The sequence below is a fragment of the Protopterus annectens genome, chromosome 2.part0, assembly GCF_019279795.1.
Source record: "Protopterus annectens isolate FY-2018-M chromosome 2.part0, PAN1.0, whole genome shotgun sequence".
NCBI lineage: Eukaryota > Metazoa > Chordata > Ceratodontiformes > Protopteridae > Protopterus > Protopterus annectens.
This window is the reverse complement of record NC_056728.1, coordinates 737,359,006-737,379,284: the sequence shown is the minus strand read 5'-3', so window position 1 is coordinate 737,379,284 and position 20,279 is coordinate 737,359,006. Positions and strand designations below refer to the sequence as shown.

The following is a 20,279-nucleotide window of genomic DNA, read 5'->3' as shown; positions in this document are numbered from 1 at the left end:
GGGCCAGGGATAAACCATAGTTTAGTCCAGGGAACCTACTGGCTTCTAAAAAAATCTGCCAGTAAATTTCCTTGTATTCAGTTCTGGCCTCCCACATACCACCCCTCAAATCCCTTGGGATCTCCTCAAGTACAAAAAAAAAAAAACTAAACTTTCTTTACCACATTCTGTACTGTGCCTGTACAGTGCATTATTAACATTTCTATTACTTATGGCATTCAAATGTTCATATACTCTCCTTTTCAGCTTCCTCTCGCTTTTTCCTACATAGAATGCCTTGCACTCACATAAGGCAAGATATACAACCCTTCTGGTCTCACAATTCCTATAGCTCCTTGCCATGAGGGTTCTGTTTCTGGAATCCAGGTGGACTAGTTCAGTATTCATAATGAAAGGTCATTGCGCACATCTCCCACATTTGAATGTTCCTTTCTTTTTTCGGGTTCCACCCCCCTTGAAGTCATAGTATCCTTCCAAAACATTTTTGATACTTGTTCCCTTCCTATAGGCACATTTAAAAGGGGTTTTAAAGTCTAGTTTAAGGTCACTGATTCTACTGGACCTAGTCCATTCCCTTTCGATGGTTCTACATACAACATTGGCATCCCCACTAAAATCAGTGATGAATGCCGAACCAAAGTTCTCCTCATTCTTATTTTCTGTCAATTTTAAATGATCACACACAGGGCTAAATTCGGCATTCCCAAGATTGGAGCATATTTGTCTGTCCTCTCACTAGCCACCTCCTATTTCACTTGCGTGATTAAAGTTTCTGGGTATCCACGTTCACAAAACATCCCTTGTAACACATCCCATTCCTTTCTAAATTCTTCATCATTCAAAGTCATTTTAAATTCTTACAAATTACCCTTTTATAATACCTTTCTTCTGATGGAAAGGATGGGCACTAGCGCAGTGTAGAATAGAATTAAGAGTATGCCTTCTTCCTGTATATCCTTGAATTAAATTTAGTACCTTCCTTGTAAATAGCAACGTCTAAGTATGAAATTTCTTTATGGCCAATATTGTACGTAAACCTAAGAAAAAAAGATTTTTTTTTAGAAGCCAGTCCCTGCATAGTGAGATTCCGTAGTTATTTTACATGTGAAGCAGTTGTGAGTTTTAGATCCAGTAGAGGGCACATGAATAACTTTTTATAAATTTTATAAACTTGTATATCAATTTTTTTTTATGATTTATTACCCTTAAGGAGAGATGTTGTTTTAACATTTATTGATGTAAGCAGTTACAGGGTTTTTTACATTACGAATTGTATTAAAAAGAAAGTGTAGAATTGTTGTAAATGACGTTATTTATGTGTTGTGCTATCTTACTGCATTAAAACTGTGTTAAGCCCATCTACTGTTTCCTGTCTTCTGGAGTTCCATTGAGGTGTCTAACTATTTTCTAAGATACAATTGCACCTTTTTCTCCTTCATTGTGATTCAAAAATAGGCAATGCAGTGACTATTATTTTTGATCAAAAAAGGCTTATATCATTACCTAGATAAACTGTCTAATTTATCTGATAGAAATAATAACCTTAAGTGGCATCTTGCATTGCAGCATTAGAAACCAACATAATCCTTTTGCAGTGAACCAGTACATTTTACCATCTGTAGACTCAGCCAGGAATTTGATGGTTAATATACACCCGCTTGAATTTGTTATGAATATTGTCACAGTAATTAGGAAGCATAGTGGCATGTGATGGGACATACTGATGACACCATTTGTGTGGAAAAAAGAAGAGTTTATTATTTAAGTCATTAATAAGGCCCATAGGTTGGGCGCCTGGCTGGCAACTCGACACCGTAAAACTCTACTGCCAAACATGAGCAGACAGGTGATCTGCTGTGGCAACCCCTAACTGGGAAAAACCGAAAGAAGAAGAAGAAGGCCCATAATCAAGTAATATAGTTCAGCTTGTACCTGCAGTAAGATGCAAATAAAGAGACTAGAGATCATTTTAATGTATAAATGCTTTGCTAACAAAGAGCTGACTTCCTACAGGGGAGTCATTTGGGTTACACAAGGAATAATAATTGTCATGCTGTGGTTCCAAGTTTTAGCACTATACTTAAAAAGAGCAGTAAGACTTTGGAATAAGCTCCCTATAAAGACTAGAACAGCATCACACTTGGCCTGTTTCAAAAATCATGTTGATACATGGGCCAGAATGTGAGCATGTGACCCAGCGCCATAGTTGGCTCATTTAGCTTCTAGTGCTAGATCCCGATCAGGCACCCTACCCCCTCAGCTATTCAGAGCAAACAAAAAATGGTACATTCCTTTAGTTTGACACTCCAACCTAGATCCCCAACCCTCAGCTCTTCAACTGAAGGAAAAAAAAAAAAAAAAAAAAAAAAAAGGACTTATGCTTGCAATGCACAAGCTGAACTACATTATTGTACCAGCGTTCAGAAATGCCTGTACAGAAAAAATGCAGGAACTGCATTTCCATATCCCAGTTCCCAACACCTTATGCCTTTTGTCTCTGTCTTGCCATGCGACTAATAAGGCATATGGATTGAAGGTAGCAAGCTAACCTAAAGCTGTGAGGTTGTGTAGTAGAAAACACTGCTATGGTGCTCGATTGTATTGTATTAAAGCGTACAGTGCCTGTCATTGATTCAGATTTACTGGCCTCTGCGGGAGAATATCCATATTTCTTTCATAAGCCTATTGTCTCTTGTCATATTCCACATGATATTAATCTGGAATTGGTTATAGTCGAAGTAACACTCCATAAAAACTGATAAATGTACTATAGCCAAATACAAAATCTCATCTATGACCTCTTCAGAGAATATAGAATATCCTATGTAGTTAGAAAACATAACCGCCAAACCAAATACATTTCTTATGGATGGCTTCAAGTATCCATATATAGACTGGCAGAAATATACTATGACCAGCAAATATGCTCTGAGATTTGTGGACTTAGTAAATACCAGTTATCGTGCTAAATTGTCACTTGCCCACCAGAGCCAAAAATCTTCTAGATCTTGTCCTAAATAACTTGTTTTCTTTTTACACCAACCCTACCTGTTGTCACATCTGATCATCTTGCTGTGATCTTTCCCAAAAAAAAAACTGCTTCACAGCTGTAATAATTCCTCCACTTTCAGACACTACTCCAAAACCATTTATTTATTACTTACAAATGTTATCCATAATTGCAAATAATGTAGATGCCCAAAAATCCTTGCACCAGTAGCTGATGCTTACTTCTCTGAATTTTACTTCCTCTTTGGTGGATATATTGAGGATTGGATTTCTCAGTATATCCACCAAAGAGGAAGTAAAATTCAGAGAAGTAACCCATCAGATGCAAGCATAATGAGAAGTTTAAAACTAAGCCCATAAGAAAAAGCAAAAGCTCCAGGTCATCTCCATAGATCTCCGCTTCATCATTATAAAAGGGGCTTAAAACAGGTTAGGTCATTCCCTTAAGATTATTATAAGGCAATTCAGGGCTAACTACAAATTAAGGGTCACAGCCACAAAGGCTGTCTATATAAGGAAGCTTAGAAGTAACCAGCAGTACTGCACTGAACTTCTCTGTAATGTTACTTCTTTTGCTCTGTGACCCAAAGGTATTGCAAACATTCTTATGGACAAAATTATCTTCCAGTTTGACCCACATACCTTCCAACTTATCCATTTCCTCTTGAGATCACTCTTGACCAGATCCTTTTGACACTGTCACAAATTAAGAATACTAGTTCCTTGGGTCTTGGCAATATCAATGGAAGTGTTAAATCCTACCTAAGAAAATAATTATTCAACCTGGGTTTTTCTACGGGTTACATCTCAGGGGTATGGAGAACAGCTTTTATTGTGCCCTTGCATAAAGATGGTCCCTATACTAACCCTGAAAAATTATAGGCTTATTAGTGTTACTAAATATTTCTAAGGCTGTGGAACTTACTATATCTGAACTAATGGCATTATATCTGAACATGTATCTTGACATACACACTAATTCAACTTGATAAAACAACAGTCATGTCTGCTTATCCTGCTAGAGTTCTTTGAAAAGGTCACCAAAATAAAGGGCGTAGAGTCCACAATGCCTACCTAGACCTTGCCAAGGGTTTCAGTACTATCCTCCATTATGATGTTATTGATGATCTCTCCCAACTCAATATTAATCCATATAAAGTGCAAAGGATAGCCATCAGTCTCTCTGCTGTTACCCATAATGTTACTGTATTGCTGTACAGAGAAAAACATCAACAGCAGTGTTCTACAGAACTCTCTCTAGGGCTTCCTCCTTTTTTGGCATATATTTCACTGGCATGAAATGTCAAGGAACTGTGGATAATCAGGTTTACTGATTACTGCAAACAGAGTGCAGTTGTCACATTCCGTTTTAATAATTAAACGTTCCAGCTATTGCTGGGCCAAAGAAATGCATTGTGTGTTAACCATGGGCTTACTCTCATCACTGAGAAATGCAGTACAGTTTCCTTTGGTCAGTCCATCGCCATGAACATCACACACCATAGTGGTAAGATTTCACTTAAATGTGATAGTCATCAGAGATGTGGGTACTTTTATTAATAATAAACTCTCTTTTTACTGCCATATTTGTTGTTATTAGAAAATACTTCTGTCTTGTACAACATGCCCTTTGTAGTATCTCCTGTGGGTCCAAAGAGGTTGTAGTCCAGTAGTCCTGCTTTATTCCTCCCTTATTAGGCACATCATTGAGTATAGTGCCTCTTTAGACCTGTACCTTACTAAGTACCTAAACCAACTTGAGAGTCCTCAAAGTTTTCTCACCAAAAAGATCTCTGGTTTTGGTAACCATAGCTACTCTGATAGATTAATGCTTTATCCCTCTATCACACTCATATAGATTCCTAAGAGGTGATATCTGTTTGACTTTTCACACTGTAAGCAATCCCTTAGTCTTTGAACTCCTGTCACCTAAAAGAAATGGTAGTAAAGGAAACACCTGCTCTAGTGGCCTAAATCCTGAGCGCCACATTAACAATAAAAGCTGTCATGATGGGTACCTAATCCAGTGCATCCTCCATTTCTGGAATAGGCACCCCTGATGTGTCAAGCAGTGTACTTCCATGACAAACTTTAAACCTAGTATAGATGACTGGATGGGATTCTGCCCATTATATGTATGGATAATATACTAAATCAGGGACATTTTTAATCTCCTGCCTGTATTGGATAACATGGCTGAGCTTCTCAGTGATCTCCTTGGTCATGTGCTTAGTAAGAACCTATGAATATTTATGAGGGATCAATGCGCATTGGTACTGAATAGAATATCAGAATGTAATAAAAATATACATTTGTTTTACTGTATGGCAAATATTTTCTTTTAATACTTCCTCACTAATCCACTGGTTTATGGGGACTTTGTTCTAATTTTTGCTATTGCTGATGTAATGTGGTTTACCTAAGTACTACTGAAAAGTTAAACTGAACAAAGATGCAGCTACAAGGAACAAGAAAGACTTTAATAAAATTATACTATGTCAAAACATGCCTCCATCAGAAGAAAGAGAGAGATGGCATAATCTACATGGGAAAGCAGATCATTAGAAAATCACTCAGGAAGATAAAGCAATGGAGAGAGAGAGAGAGAGAGAGAAACAGCATAGAATCCTATACCAATATAAATGTCCCAACTAGGTTGAATTATCCACAACACACATGTTTCTTAAGCTGTTCTTGCTTGCAACCATTTTCTTACATGATCACACATTTGCCAGATTCTAACACCTGCCTCTTTAGTCAGCGTTTTCTAGAAATGTGTATTAACCATTGATGCCACAGAGGAAGGCTTAAAATCAGATAAAAATCTTTCAAGTATCTACGTGAAATGGAGTGAATTATAGTGAATCTAGGCAAAAAAAGCCTTTTATGTGGACATAAGGGATCTATTTGTATGTATTTTAACCAATAGGTATGGAACAGAAAAACAGAAGAAAGAGTTAAAGTGCTGGATTAAAGTGAAGTGTGGCAACTTAAAACACTGTGCTTGCAATTGCAGAATTGTACTCATTGGATACAGGAACCTATAGGGTCATATGATGGGAATGGAAATATACACATGGTCTTGGTGTGAAAAGTCTTAAGTCTAAATCAGCAAAATGGTTGAGGTGTGGCATGTTGTTTTTTGTACTGCTTTGCTGTACAGACATGTACTTAACACTTTAATAGGTATTGAAATGTGAGCCGTGTGATTAAAATGAAGGTTTTGGTAAATGGCGTTGGTTTTCATCAAATTAAGCATTGAAAAGTATTCTCTGTCTCTGACAGGAAATCTTTCTTTATCAGAGAAACTACTGGTCAGGTGAAACACCTTGATGGTAACCCTTGTGAGTAGTCATTTTGACAGAAACATCTGGATGCCAGTTGACTTAAAGATATGTGTCTATTAAACCATTATTCTCTTCCCTCTCCCCCATGCATCACCTCAGTAATGCATGCTAACCCAAGTCTTAACCCTGCCCCCGCCCCAACTCTAACCTCATACTGTACCTGTAAAAAAAATCATCCCATAACACTGTCACTCCACAAGACATACACAGACACACAAACATGCACCAATACTCTCTACAAACATGAAATCAAACCCCTTGCCTAATTTTGACTTTAACTCTAAAAAGCACACACTCACATGCAAACACAGAACACATATACCCTTACCCTAACCCCCAAACCACACAAACCCCCTTCCACTCCCCACTAACCTGTTTTTAAGAAATGGCACTTCTAGATATTGGACTTTCAACTATCCAGATGATCTGATGCTATCCATTTCATTATTCATCACAGATGGGTCTTGGATCTGACCTCAGATCCAAGACTGCAACTTCTCAGATGTTTCCAGAGCTCAAACTCCTCTCCTTCCCATAATCCTTTGCTACCTTATAACCCCCCTCAGATCTCATTTGCCACTAAAACACTTCAGATGTGGTCCAGGCTCAGGCTTACCATTGTTCAGATAAGTGACTTTTTCTTGGGTTGTTTTTATTCTCTTTAGGGTTCCTTTTTGTCCTTAACCTTTCTATTTATAGTTTAACTGAATTAACTCCCCTTCCGATTACAATCTTTCTGTTTAGTTAGGTTTCCCCTCCTCACCCCCCTGTCTGGTGCTTGGTACTTCACTTCCTTTCCTTCTTTCAGCATTTTCTGAGAAAAAAAAAACTTCTCTATCCTTGCTTCTGGTAGTGGGTGTATGTGTGCATGTGTGCTTTATTTATCTTAGCATGGCTGAAAAGTCTTCAGGATTTAAAAGATGCTGCTTGTGCAGTCGGAAGATGCCATGTTCCGACTCGCAAGAGGAGTGTCTGTATTGTTTAGGGTCAGCGCACCTTGAGGTTGAATGTGACATTCAACCCCAGGGCCCTCATGGAGTGCCGCAACAAGCTTTTATTGAAGGGCTTGGCTCAGGGTGGTCCTCTGCTCTCGGACTCCCCTTCCAACCCCTCACAGGAGCCTAAGAAGAGGCTACCTCCTCCTTTGGGGGGGTCTTCTTCTTTTGCAAAGAAGCTGAGGCCCTTGGATCGCAGATCCCCAGATCACAGTCCAGTCTCTTTGGCTTCAGATCTGAGGTCCAATTTGTCAGATCCATCTGGCACGCCGTCCAAAACTTCAGATCCAATGAGGTTGTTTGATCCAGCAGTTTTGTCAGATCCCATTGTAATTGAAGGTTCCACTTCTTGGTCCTCTAGGGGGTCAGATCTGAGTCGTGAGAGCTGATTCCCTTCTTGGGGCCATAGGTCTGCAGGATCTAAGGTCAGATCCCCGGCAAGATCTGGTCATTTGTCAGCTTCATCCAGATCCTCCAGAGGTCTCCTTCCCTCGGACATGGATAGGATGAGGAGGAGTTTTCCTCAAGACTTGCTGCTGTCCTCTGCCTATGTGGCTAGAGGGCCCTCCCTATCCATAGGCCTCCACTCTTCTCTTCCAGTACAGTAGGTTTTGGAATGTCAGGAACAGGGGATTTTTATTGAGAGGCTGACTGTGTCAGGTATCCCCCCCCCTTCTCAGCACCATCGGTGTCCATGACTGGCTCTGTTCTGCAGCCCTCAGACCAGGGTGTGTCCAGGGCAGGACATTCAGGCAGTACAACAGGAGCGCTGGAAGGGTTTCTCTTAAAGGTGTTCTTGGGACCTCTGGTTCTGTGGACCCCCTCTGCCCTTGGGGGTGGGTTTGGATCTAGATTTGTCAGATCATTCACATCCCTTGGGAGCTTTGGCTTTGGGCAGCTCTGGGTCAGTATCGTCTGGGGGCTTCGGTGCTGCATCAGAGCCCCTTCTCCCTTCCCAGGTGGACCCAGCTGCTGGGGATGGTGGGGGCTTTGTCCAGTCCGTCGGCCTTCTGGGCAGTAGAGAGGACCTTCTCAAGTATGGCAGTTTCTTCTTCTCTAGGTCCTCCCCAGCCTTTCTTAGGATTGGATGCTGAGGCCTCATCATCCATCCAGGGTCAGCCCTCCTGCAAGCACCTTCAGATCAGCACTGCCTCACTTGGGGTACCCATCTGTTCTTAGTCCTCTCCTAAGCCCCCCTCAGAAGAGAACATGCAAGACGAGGCACTTGGACTCCCCCAGAGAGTCCCTCACCAAGGACACTGATTTGGAGGAGGGAAACTGGTCCCCCAGACTTTCGCATGAGGAGGTTTCCTTTGGCGACATCCTGGAAGTTCTCAAGCAGAGAAGTCGGATGGTCTTCCCTCTCCCCATCTTCGGTGGAGTCCATGTTCCTGAAGGCCTTCGAGACAGGCCCATTTTCTACCTGGGTTTCCCCCCTGCTGACAGGCTTCTGGACCTTATCGCCAGCAGGACTTGGAAGGAGCTGGACATGGTGGAACCAGTGCCTAGAAAAGCTTATAAGTTCCTCAGTCCTCCTAAGGATAGGTCTTTTTGAGTAAAGGGGTCTCTGTCAGTGCCATCAGGGTGAATGCTGCTACTAAGAAGGAGCTAGCCTAGCAAAGCTCCTGGGTCCATTCTCCGTAGAGGGAGTCTCGGGCGATTGAACATTTTGGAAAGCATGTGTTTGCCTCGGCTACTTTTGGTTTGAGAGCAACTAATTATTTGGCACACTTTACCCGGCTTCAGAGGGATTTGGTTTTAGACCTCTTCCCTGTCAGAGTTGTTGCCTCCAGACAGTATCGAGTTGGTCTCTCTGAGGCTGCCCACTCTTACTTCCGTATCCATTGGCTCGATGAGGTTGATCTCCAATACTGTGGAGGCCACCTCTTGAGCAACAGACACTGGCATTGCTATCCAATGGCATATCTGGCTTCACTTTTGCAGGTTTGTGGAACCTTTCAAGGCATCATTCACTAACGCCCCCTTTGACGGTTCCTCTTTGTTTGGACAGTCTGTTAAAGAAACTTTAACCTTCAGTGAGCAGGAAGGCAAGACTCTTTCAGTGGTAGGAATCGGGTTTTAGGATCATAGGAGGTTACTAGTCTAATGGCCCGGGGCCTCTACAAGCCTATCCAAGTGTTTTTCCACCAAAAAAGCAACCTCAGTTAGCACCTGTGGCCCCTGTCAATGAGTGACAAAGGTGGAACCCTTGAGACAGATTTCTGGTTTTTCATCCACTCATCAAGGTTGCGCTTGAAGAGGGTCAGTGAGGTACTCTGTTTGATATGTTTGGGAAGTCTATTCCAGAGACGGGGCAGCCTCTGAGAGACAAACCTATCTCTCCAGCAGGTTTTTTTTTTATGTTGCATATTAGATTTAGGCCTTTCAAGCGGGTAATGGGCAAGGAGTTAGACTTACAGATATGGAGCATCTCTAGTAGGGCAGGGTCTGATATTGCCTTGTAGGAGAGACACAGATCACCTCTGAGCAATCTGTACGATACCGAGTAGAGGGATAGTGATTTGAGCTTGTCCGCATAGGGCAGGTGTTGGAAGCCATGGATTCTCCTTGTGAGGTATTTCTGTGGCCATTCTCCTTGTGAGGTATTTCTGTGGCCTTTCCAGTTGGTACAAGTGTTTGGAGAGTACATAACCAAATGGGGCATTATGCTCAATTATACGCCTAATGAGGGCAGAGTACAGAGAGATAATAACCTCCTTTTTTCTGAATGCAATCCCTTTACTTATGAGATGAACCAAGTAAAAGGCTTTTCTAATCACTGCTGCTACATGATGGTTGAATGTGAGATTGTTGTTAACCTGAGTACCCAGGTCCCTCAAAGTAGGTTGTGTGCTTAGGGGGTTGCCATTGATGTGGTAATCATTAGGGGCCTTGTTTTTGCTGAATGGTATAATAATAAGTTTAACTTAAGGTTATGACTTTGGCACCAGTCATTTCTTGCTGTGAGACCCTCCTGCAGTATGTTAACATCATTTGGGGAGTCAATGACCGCACCCAACGTAGTCATCCGCAAACTTGGTCAGCCACAGGCCCTTTGTCTTTACCTGGACCTCTGAGAAGTAGATCCCAAACAGTAGGGGTCCCAGGACAGATCTCAGGGGAACCACACTAGTGACATGTTTGCTGTTGGAGGTGGTGGCTCCTGTTTTGACCATGTGGGTCCTGTCAGTGAGCCAGTTGGCCACCCGCCTGATGAGATAGGGATTTACGCCAAGTTGAGTTAGGTTTTGATGATGCCCGAGTGGGGGATTATGTCAAAGGCCTTAGCCAAATCAAGGTAAGCTGTATGTACTGACTTTCCCTCATCCAGGGCCTTGGTGACAGTCTCAAAGAAGTCAACCAGGTTCAACAGGCAAGATCTGCCCCTGACAAATCCAAATTGGGTGGGGTCAAGTGCTTGCAGATTGCCTATGTCGTTGTTTATGAGATCCATAATAATATGCTCCATGGCTTTGCAGATCAGACTTGTCAGGCTAATGGGGCGATAGTTTCCCAGCTGAGTAGTGGCACCACCTTTGTGCAAGGGGATGACAATGGCAGTTCTCCACTGTGTTGGAATGAAGCCTGTAATTAGGTTGTTGTTGAATAAGGTGCTCAATGGCAAAGCTGTTTTTTGCTGGAGATGGTGCAGAATACATCCTGGGATACTATCAGGTCCCATGGAAGCTGTTTTTTTGACTTGGTTAGTGCCTTTAACAGTTGATCTATGGAGATGTGAGGTGCAGGACAAGTATCAGGGATGTCGAATAGGCCTAGGGGGGATAGGAAAGTGAAGTTTGTGCTGAACCCATCAGCTAGCAGGTTGGCTAAGTCAACAGGATCATTGTAAGTGGTACCATTAAGTACTAATTTGGAACAAATCTGGGCTTTGCCATGGAGGCTCCTGTCATAGCTGAAGAAGGCTTTTTGGTTTCCCCTATGTTTTGGAGGCTAGTTTCAGTAAATAATTGGCTTTGGAGGTTTTCACTAGTGATCTAATTTGCTTGTTGAGGTTGAGTAGGGAGTTTTTCCAATTTGGAATTTGTTCCTTTTTACCCTTGGACAACAGTTTCTTCCTTTTGTTGTAATGCCTGTTGATAGAGGATGTCCACCAGACAGTTTTGTGTTTCCTTGAGGAGCAGTTTTTAGTTCTGTTGAGTATGGCTGAGTCCATGCAATTGTACAGGTGCTTGTATACTGTACTGGCATACTGTTCATCATAGTTGTCTGATTTCTCTGAGGGGGAGGTGGAGTGAAGCTACTGATACCCTCCCTTAGGAGGTTGTACTCAGCTTTTGATACATTTTTTAGCCTGGTTACGGCTGGAGGGGGGGTTGGGTGGGATAGAAACTTCGAATGAGACAGACCGATGATCTGATCTCACCAGCAAAGAACATACTATGGGAGTGGTGCAGTGGTCACCCATATTGATGAGAACCAAATGCAGAATGTTTTCTCCCCTTGTGGGGGATGAGACAAGCTGGTCTAGTGCATTAGAACTGATAAAGTCAAAGAATCGTTGAGTGAGTGCATTAGTGCAGGAATAGTTCACCAAGTCTGTGGTGGGGGTAGTTGAAGGATCAGGGTGTTAGGGGATACATTGATGGAGTCAAGTAGGTCCAGGTAAGAGGTGTGGGTGTCCTGAGTCATGGAAGGGGTTAATAGTTGACTATAACTTGGATGGCTGTCTTGCCAACTGTCGGTTGCACCTGGAGTAATTCCAGTGCATCATGCTGGCAAACCAGTCTGGAATTGTGCCTGTCCTTAATGAAGATGGAGACTCCACCACCCTTAGTCTTTCCAATCTCGTTTTGAGGTTGGAAAGTGTGGAATGAGGTATAGCCTGGTAAGGCAGGGGGTGCTCTCCACAGCCCTGAACCAGGTTTCCGTGAGTGCACAGACATCGGCATCTTCCAGTGTGAGGAGAGCCTCCAGTGAGTGCATTTTCAGGTTAAGGCCCCTAGTGTTAAGCAGTATGACCTTCAATTTGCTTTTCGACAAATCTTTTATGTTGGAAAATTTGTCTTTGGACATTGTTTAAAAAAGGCAAATTAGGGGAGGTAAGAGCCTTGTCCAGGTTCTGGGATCTCAGAGGTGACAGGTGGAGGCAGTCTCTGGAAAAACATTGAGGCCTATTAACCATGTCATCCCAGGCAGACAGATAATGGATCCCCTTGGAAAGATACCAGAAACTAAGCCAATTGTTGAAGTTAATTATTTTTGTTGGTATTATGGTGTCATTCTTGGTGAAGGTAGGATGCTGCTTAGGGCTAGGTTCATACCTGCATGAGACTAAATTATAGACACCTTATGACTGCTATGGACTCAAACCGAGGACCTACTAAGTTTTAGGCTATAACCTGTACCCATTTAGCTACTTGGATATTATTCTTCTCCCCAGCGGTCCTTTTCTAAGACCCAGAGGGGGAAGTAAGAAGCTTTGGTTCCTGAGGACTCAGTCTTCCTTTCAGGATGCTTCCCAGGAATCCTCTTCCACAGGCCGGGGCATGGGATTCAATGGTATATGCTGCCCTAGAGGCAGAGGGGGTCCACAGAACCAGGGCTCCCGAGAACCCTTCTTGGAGAAAACCCTTCCAGTGCTCCTGAGGTGCTGCCCACCTGTCCTACCCTGGAGCCAGTCAGGGGTTGACTCTTCTTCACCCACTAGCATGGACAAGTCTCACCTCCAATCAGACCTCCCAACCATTCCGAATTACTCGTTTTTTACCGGGTTTTGGGGTCCAAATGAAGAGGTGCCACGATTCCCATGTGACACCCCCTTCATTTCTGATTTTTTTTGCTTTGTTTTTAATTTTCGCACTGTCGGAGCTGACATCATCCCGTGCGCGATGACGTCAGCTCCGTCAGGCTACCAGCCAGTAGGAATTGAGCTGAAGGAGCTCACATCATCATTTCTGGCTGGCCAAAATTGAATTGCAAGCGGGCAGGAATGGGGAACAGCAGAGGAACTTGTTTGCGAGCAGGGATAACAGCAGAAAGCTGGAACAGCAGAGGAACTTGTGAGCAGGCAGAATTGCAAAGCTGGAACGGCAGAGGAACTACTCATTTCAGGGTAAGCTTTGAAGCAATTGCAGCTGGAACTACTTGTTTTCAGGGTAAGCTTGAACTGTGTGTGTGTGTGTGTGTGTGTGTGTGTGTGTGTGTGTGTGTGTGTGTGTGTGTGTGTGTGTGTGTCCCGAATATCTCTAGCCACCAGAATTTCTGAGCTTTGTCCAGATTTATTTTGTGCTATGATGAGAAGTGAGAACATTTTGTTTGTGCTAAGAGTTGAGAGCTATGATGGGAAGTGAGGACACAATTTGTATTCCCCTATTATTGTTTTTGTGCTAATGAGAACTGAATTTCTATTCCCCATTACTGGCTTTGTTGTTTGTCCATTTTTTTTGTGCTAAGAGGTTGAGAGCTATGTTGAGAAGTGAGAAATGAATTCACTAAATGATAGCCATTAAGTTTCAGTCTTCCTATTTTTCAGGAAGCTGCTGATTTGGCATAGTGGCATGTTGCTCTGACTGTAGTGCATAGGGTTCTAGGTTCAAAACTTGCCAGTGAAATGCATGGTGGTAACACAACATTTTATTCTAGCAACTTTACAAAATTATACAAGCAATGTTTAAAATGTGTCCTTGGTTTTTGACCTTTCGTCCCCCTCCCCCCAAAAAAATGAAATTGAAAATAAGTGCGAGACGCTGTGCAAGATGCCTATGGCTTACACTACTGTCATTCTATTTATAGTGTTGTGTGGAAGTAGACTTTTATGATGGAAATGTTCTGAATTGGGCAGTTTTGTCATTATTGGTTCATGTGTTTTGTTTCATTGCCTACAGTACAGCCTACTGGTAAAATGTTCAAACAATGAATTTAAAATGCGCTCTAACAATTGTGTTGTATTGTACAAGGAATATAATTTAAAAAAGTCAGGAAGGTGTATCAAAGAAAACATGTATGTTTCTTGTTTTGTGTGCAAGGGGCCAATGATTTGAAAACAGCCCGAAGGTAATCTTTATCCACCACTGGCCAGATGCATTTTCTTTGGATGTGGTGTGGGTTTCAATGCTCTTTCAATGAATGTGAGTTTCAAGGGCAGTGAAGTTTTAATGTCAAGCCTATTTTCATTGTGAAACAGTATTGCTTTGTTTACCAGATGATGTCTATTAGTGTTTATGCATTGTTGTGCTGTAAAATGTAAAAATAAAATCTAATTAATCATTGTAGAAGTAAAGCAGTATGCATACATTAGTGTTTATGGTAAATGGGGTGAAATAGCCAGGTAATGGGACATTGGAATGGCTGTAGGAGGACTCTGGTGCCATATTTTGGTTGTCTGTTCTTCAGTTTGCGTTTTAAAGTTGGTATCCTACAATTCCATTGGAGTGGATGGGGTTACATAATTATGTGTGCAAATTAGATGGTAATCGGTGTACAGATTTGTATCTATTTTTCATGGGCTTTGTCCAGATTTTCGATGCTTCCAGGTTGAGAGGTATGCCTCTGATCAGTGGGTGCTAAAAATTATTTCCAGGGATTACTCCATTCCTTTCTCCCAGCCCCCTCCAGTTTGGAAATTTGTCAGAGACGTACCACCTCACCAAATGGGGTGCAAGACCTCCTTCAAAAAAGAGCCATCCAAGAGGTCCCAACAGGACAACAAGGGTCCGGAACTTACTTTTGCTTCTTTTTGGTGGCAAAAAAGACCATGGACCTGTGTCCAATTCTGGACCTCAGCGAGCTAAACCTGTCTGTCAAGAAGTCCAGTTCTGGATGGTCACTTTTGTCCATTCTGCCTCCCTTGCACAACAATGATTGGATGTGTTCAGTGAATCTCAAGGACTTGTACTATCATATAAAGATTGACAGATGCTCCAGGAGACACTTATGCTTTTAGGTAGGGGCCAGTCATTAACAGTTCAGAGCCCTGCCCTTTGGACTCACCACAACTCACTGGATGTTTATCAAATGTATGGCAGTGGTGATAGTTCATCTCCGACTGCAAGTTTTCCAGGATTTTTCCATACCGGGCGATTGGCTTCTCACAGCTCCCACGAAGCATTGACTAACACTCCCCACCAAGTATGTTCTCAAACTTTTCCAGTATCTAGGCATCACTGTGAATCTTCCCCAGTCCAATCTAGTTCCGAGCCAAAACCTGGAGTTCATCGGGGTCCAGCTGGACATGGTATTAGAGACTGCAACACTGCCTCCCTGCAAGGTCCAGCTGATTCCAGATCAGGTCTCTCTTTTGCTAGATCTATCTCACCTGTCAGTTCACTTGATTTTTCAAATGTTAAGCTTGATGGCAGCTGCCATTCAGTTAGTGCCTCTTGCTAGGTATCCCATGCGAGTTCTCCAGTAGGCCCTGACAGTCCAGTGGTCCATTCTGTCTCAGCCCATGTCTATAATAATAAAGTTGACTCAGGTGTGCAGGAATCATCTTGCTCAGTGGCTTCAGTCTCAGGACCTGTTTCTAGGCAGGCTATTTTGTCTCCCCCCGCCCAAGGCCACAGTGACCATGAACACCTCCCTGTTGAGGTGGGAGGACATTTTCAAGGCAGAACAGTTCAAGGCATGTGGTCCCCCACAGAGACCAAATTGCACATAAACGTCCTGGAGATGAGAGCAGTCCTTCTAACATTACAAGCCTTTCAGGAGTGCCTCCCTCTTGGGACCATAGCAGTTCAGACAGACGACATGGCAGTTGCCTGGTATATCAACAAGCAAGGGAGAACACAGTCTTATCCTCTGTGCAGAGAGGCCATGAGAGTGTGGGAATGGGCAATGTCTTCCAGGCATTTTCTTCTTGCAAGTCATATACCTGGGAGTTCCAACATGTTGGCCGACAGACTCAGCAGGTCCATCTTGAGTCCTTGCGAGTGGTCCCTGCATCTATCAGTGGCAAGACAAATCTTCAACCATTGTGGACAACCATGCTGTGACCTATTTGCTTCCCCAGTCAACCACAAATTCAGCAATTACTTTGCCCTGAACCCCCCATCAGGGGAGTCATGCAGGGATGCTCTTGTTCATGACTGACCTCCAGGTCCCCTCTGTGCTTACCCTCCTATTCCCCTAATACCCAACGTTGTACAGAAAGCTTGTTACCTGAAGACCCCTGTCATCTTTATTGCCCCTGTCTGGCCTCGTCACGCATGGTTCTCCTTCCTATGGTCTCATCTGATGTATCCACCATGGATACTGGATCCCATTCTGGATCTCATTTCCCATCCCTGGGGGCTTCCGCTTCCCATCCTCCAGAATCTTCATCTAACTGTATGGTTTCTCCAGTTCCAGTAATCCTTTCGCAATCCAGGCTTCCTTCCCCAGTGCGAAGCATTATTTTGGCTTCTCAAAAGCTGTCTACAAAGAAGGTGCATTCCAGTAAATGTAAAAGGTTTTCCATTTGGGCCAAACAACTGAATCTGGATCCTTTTTCAGCCCCTATTCATGATATTTTTCTCTTATTTTCCCTTTTTCAGAATGGGGTGAGTTTTTCTACCATTAAGCTCCACTTGGCTGCCATCTCTATTTTCAAAAGTTACTATTTCCAGGTGGACTGCTAGCTGCATTTCCTCCATTTATGCTAGCAGGGATTTAGAATTATCCAGACCAGTTAAGACTTACTCTACTAGGTCTGATGCTACATTTTCAACCTTCTTGGCTATGCTATGCCTTGATTAGATTTGTGCTGCTGCAACTTGGTCTAATCCACATACTTTTCATTTCACTCTACAGATTGTACCTGGTGTCTAGGAACAAGGCTTCCTTTGGTTCCTCCATGCTCCAGCATATTCTTCCTTGAGGCCACCCAGGATACATAGTAGCTGGGGACTCTGAGCCATCTGTGATGAATAATGACATGGATAGCCTCAGATAGAGTTATTTACTTACCATAGCTTGGCATCTGCGCTATCCAGTGTCATTATTCATCACATCCCTGCTCTCCTTCCCCCTTCCTTCTTGGGGGTTTTGGTGAGGCTGAAATGGCTTGTATTTGGTGAGAAGGTTTTGGTCTTCTGTTCCAGTTACTTCTGTGTTTCAACTAATTTAGCAAACTTGACCTGAGGGTTAGAAGATAGCAAGGGATTATGGGAAGGGGAGGATCTTGAGCTCTGGATCTGTTTGAGAAGTTGCCAGCTAGGATCAAAGACCCATCTGTGATGATTAATGACACTGGATAGCACAGATGCCAAGTTATGGTAAGTACAAAACTTTTTTTCAACATGCTGAACCACCCCTAGCATCTGTCGACCAAAGCAAGGTTCGATGTAATAATAGATAAATAACTGAAGCCATCCAAATCATGAGAATGTCTACAACAGAGGTATCTTCCTTACTTCTCACAAATGACTATGCACTGTTTCTTATAATTGTGATAAATACATAATGTTTATTTTCTTTATTTATTACAGTATGCATGCATTCATTAGCCGTTTGAAAAAAAAATAATTCCTGCTTGTTTGTTTCCTGCAAAGTGAATAAGCTTAGCCTCTTACTGTTTAACATTTGCCTCCCTTAGGCCACAGTTAATCATCAAGGTGAAGCATTCACTATCACAGTACAGACCACAGGTATTGCTCCTTTTGTTTGGTTGGATGTTGGTGACATTGCTGGACGGTTTGAAGACAATGGCTTTCTCATGTTGCAGAAAACAAAAGAGGTGACTTTTTATCCTTGGGAGCCAACCAGCACTGCAGAACTAACAAAAGCTTTGAAAGTCCACTCATTGCTAGACATTTATTAAGGGAATCTGATGAACAAAGTGTTGTCTTCCTTTGGCTAATTAATCTACTTGAAATGACTTTGAGAAAAAAAGGCTGGTCCTTGTAAATTAAAAATCTTAGAAGGTAAAATGAAGGAAACGGCAAATTCTGTCATATCCTGCAATTAGATGTCATCAATTAAAATTTGCAAACTGTGTTGGTATGTAGAGTCCATTTTTGTATTTTGTAGCATCATGCCTTAAGTGGCTTATAGGGGAAAGTATAACTGGATTTGAAACTGATCTTGTTACATTTCATGTATCACAAACGTGATTAACAAGTATTTTTCTGTGAAGAAACAGACTGAAGTAGAAATACTGTCTGGAGCACATTCCCATGATTCTGCAGCAGTGGATGCACTTTAATCATCTGAGTTTATGTAAGAAATTGCAGAGTTGATCATTCATAATAAGTGTCATGTGCTGGAACAATAATAGCGTTTCATTCAAGACATTCAGAAGAGCTTATATGGTGGCCGTAACAGTGACTCATAGCTAGCATAAACTTAAAACAGAGGGTATTTGGTTACAGATGTAGTGATTCATTCTTTTGTGATGCTTGTTTTGATAAGTTGGCTAACAGGTTAATCTGTAAACAAAATAGCTATACTGTGACAAACTTCCACAGTACTCATTCACTTCTAACTAGTGAATTCCAACTTCTGGTTACCTGATGTCTCACCTGAAATTGACTCATCAATGAAGTACAGCACTAAAGTATGTTGCTGCAAGTTTATAGTGTTAACATTGGTTTTCCTAGTCTACTAACTCAGCATAATGGTGTATTAAAACACTAGATAAAATTTCTTGATTATTTGTTTGTTAAACAGGTAAGTGAACTTGTCTTTCTCTGAACCTTTTCAGTCACAGTAATAAAGCATACTGCACATGCAAGCACACCCACAAAATACACAGCTAGTTTTTATAGTGTACTTATGTTCTTTTTGCCATCCAAGAAGGGAATATAATGTGGGAGGTAGATTCCCCATAAAGACCATCATGGCCAGTGTCTCTTTTGCTTAGATGCTTCGCACAACTGTATTAAGTGCTCCATCTGTCAGGCTTTTGTCTCTAAGACCTTATGTAGACATTTGTCTTCCTTATCCATTTACTTTGAAACCAGTGGCATAAGTTGTTGGCTTATGGTACTATGGCGTAATCCTTCTGTTCCAAGGGCCAGCTATCTGCTAAGAAAATGGACAAAAAGTATAGGCTTGATTCTGTTGCTGTCCAGCCTCCCCTGGACATCTCTCTAGAAGTTAGTGAAGGCTCTAAAGTCTGTCCAGTGCTTGCTTCAGATTCTTCTGACATGACCCAGTAGGAGACTGGCATGGAACCAAATTCTCACACATCCTCGAAGGCGTTTCCATTGTCTGTTCTGGAAGTTGAGGTGGAACCTCGGCTGATTATTTTGAAAGAACTGAGGGGGATTCCTCAGATTTTAGTGAGGAAAGAGATTTGTACTGTGATTATTGAATCCTGCCAAGAGTCTGACCCCCCAATAGTCCTTCCAGCAAACGTCCTGCTCAAGAAATAGTGAAAAACTAAATATATTACCCTTGTTGTTAGAGATCCCCAACATGAATGGCAAGATTTTATTCAGGGTCTTTTCAATGCTTTGATGGCCTTTAAGCCTCCTCAAGGGGTATCAGTCCCTGCTCCTCCCTGGTCTTCCATTCCTGTTAAGAGGCCTAGAAAATTGGATTCTTGTGATGAAGACATGGATTTTGGGGAGGAATTCCTAGTTTACTCTTCTCGTATTCCTTTCCCTCTGGACTGTAGTTCAGAGAAAGTGGAGTTTTTGAGCCCAGACTCCCCCTTGGAAGAATTGTCCTTTTGAGATACCATTGACTGTGTGATGGAGTATTTCAAGTGGGATTGCTCCCAGGTCTCTCACTCATAAAAAGGATTATGAGCTTTTACAAATGGAGTCTTCTAAGCTGCCACCTTTTCCTTCTGTTTTGGCATCCCATTTGGACACCTTTTCTGTTGCCTATGTGGTGTCCAGTTGTCAGCTCCTGGTTCCTAAGAAACCTGTCAGGTTCTTCAAGGTGCCTAAGGATTGCACATTTTTATAGAAATGCCCTTCTGCAGATTTGTCAGTGGCTTCAGTGTCGTCTGATAAGCCCGCTAAGCTTTTGCTATCTACTAAGC

The 20,279-nt window shown here is 42.4% G+C and overlaps 1 protein-coding gene across 1 annotated transcript in view; it reads left to right on the top strand.

Annotated features, from left to right (window-relative positions):
* Positions 1–18,283, top strand: part of MANBA (mannosidase beta) — an 894,686-nt gene extending 876,403 nt beyond the window's left edge. The window contains exon 17 of the mRNA XM_044061058.1: positions 17,883–18,283. Coding sequence (XP_043916993.1) covers positions 17,883–18,107 — 225 coding nt within the window. The 3' untranslated portion in view covers positions 18,108–18,283. The remainder of the gene's footprint in view (positions 1–17,882) is intronic.
* The last annotated feature ends 1,996 nt before the right edge of the window (positions 18,284–20,279 follow it).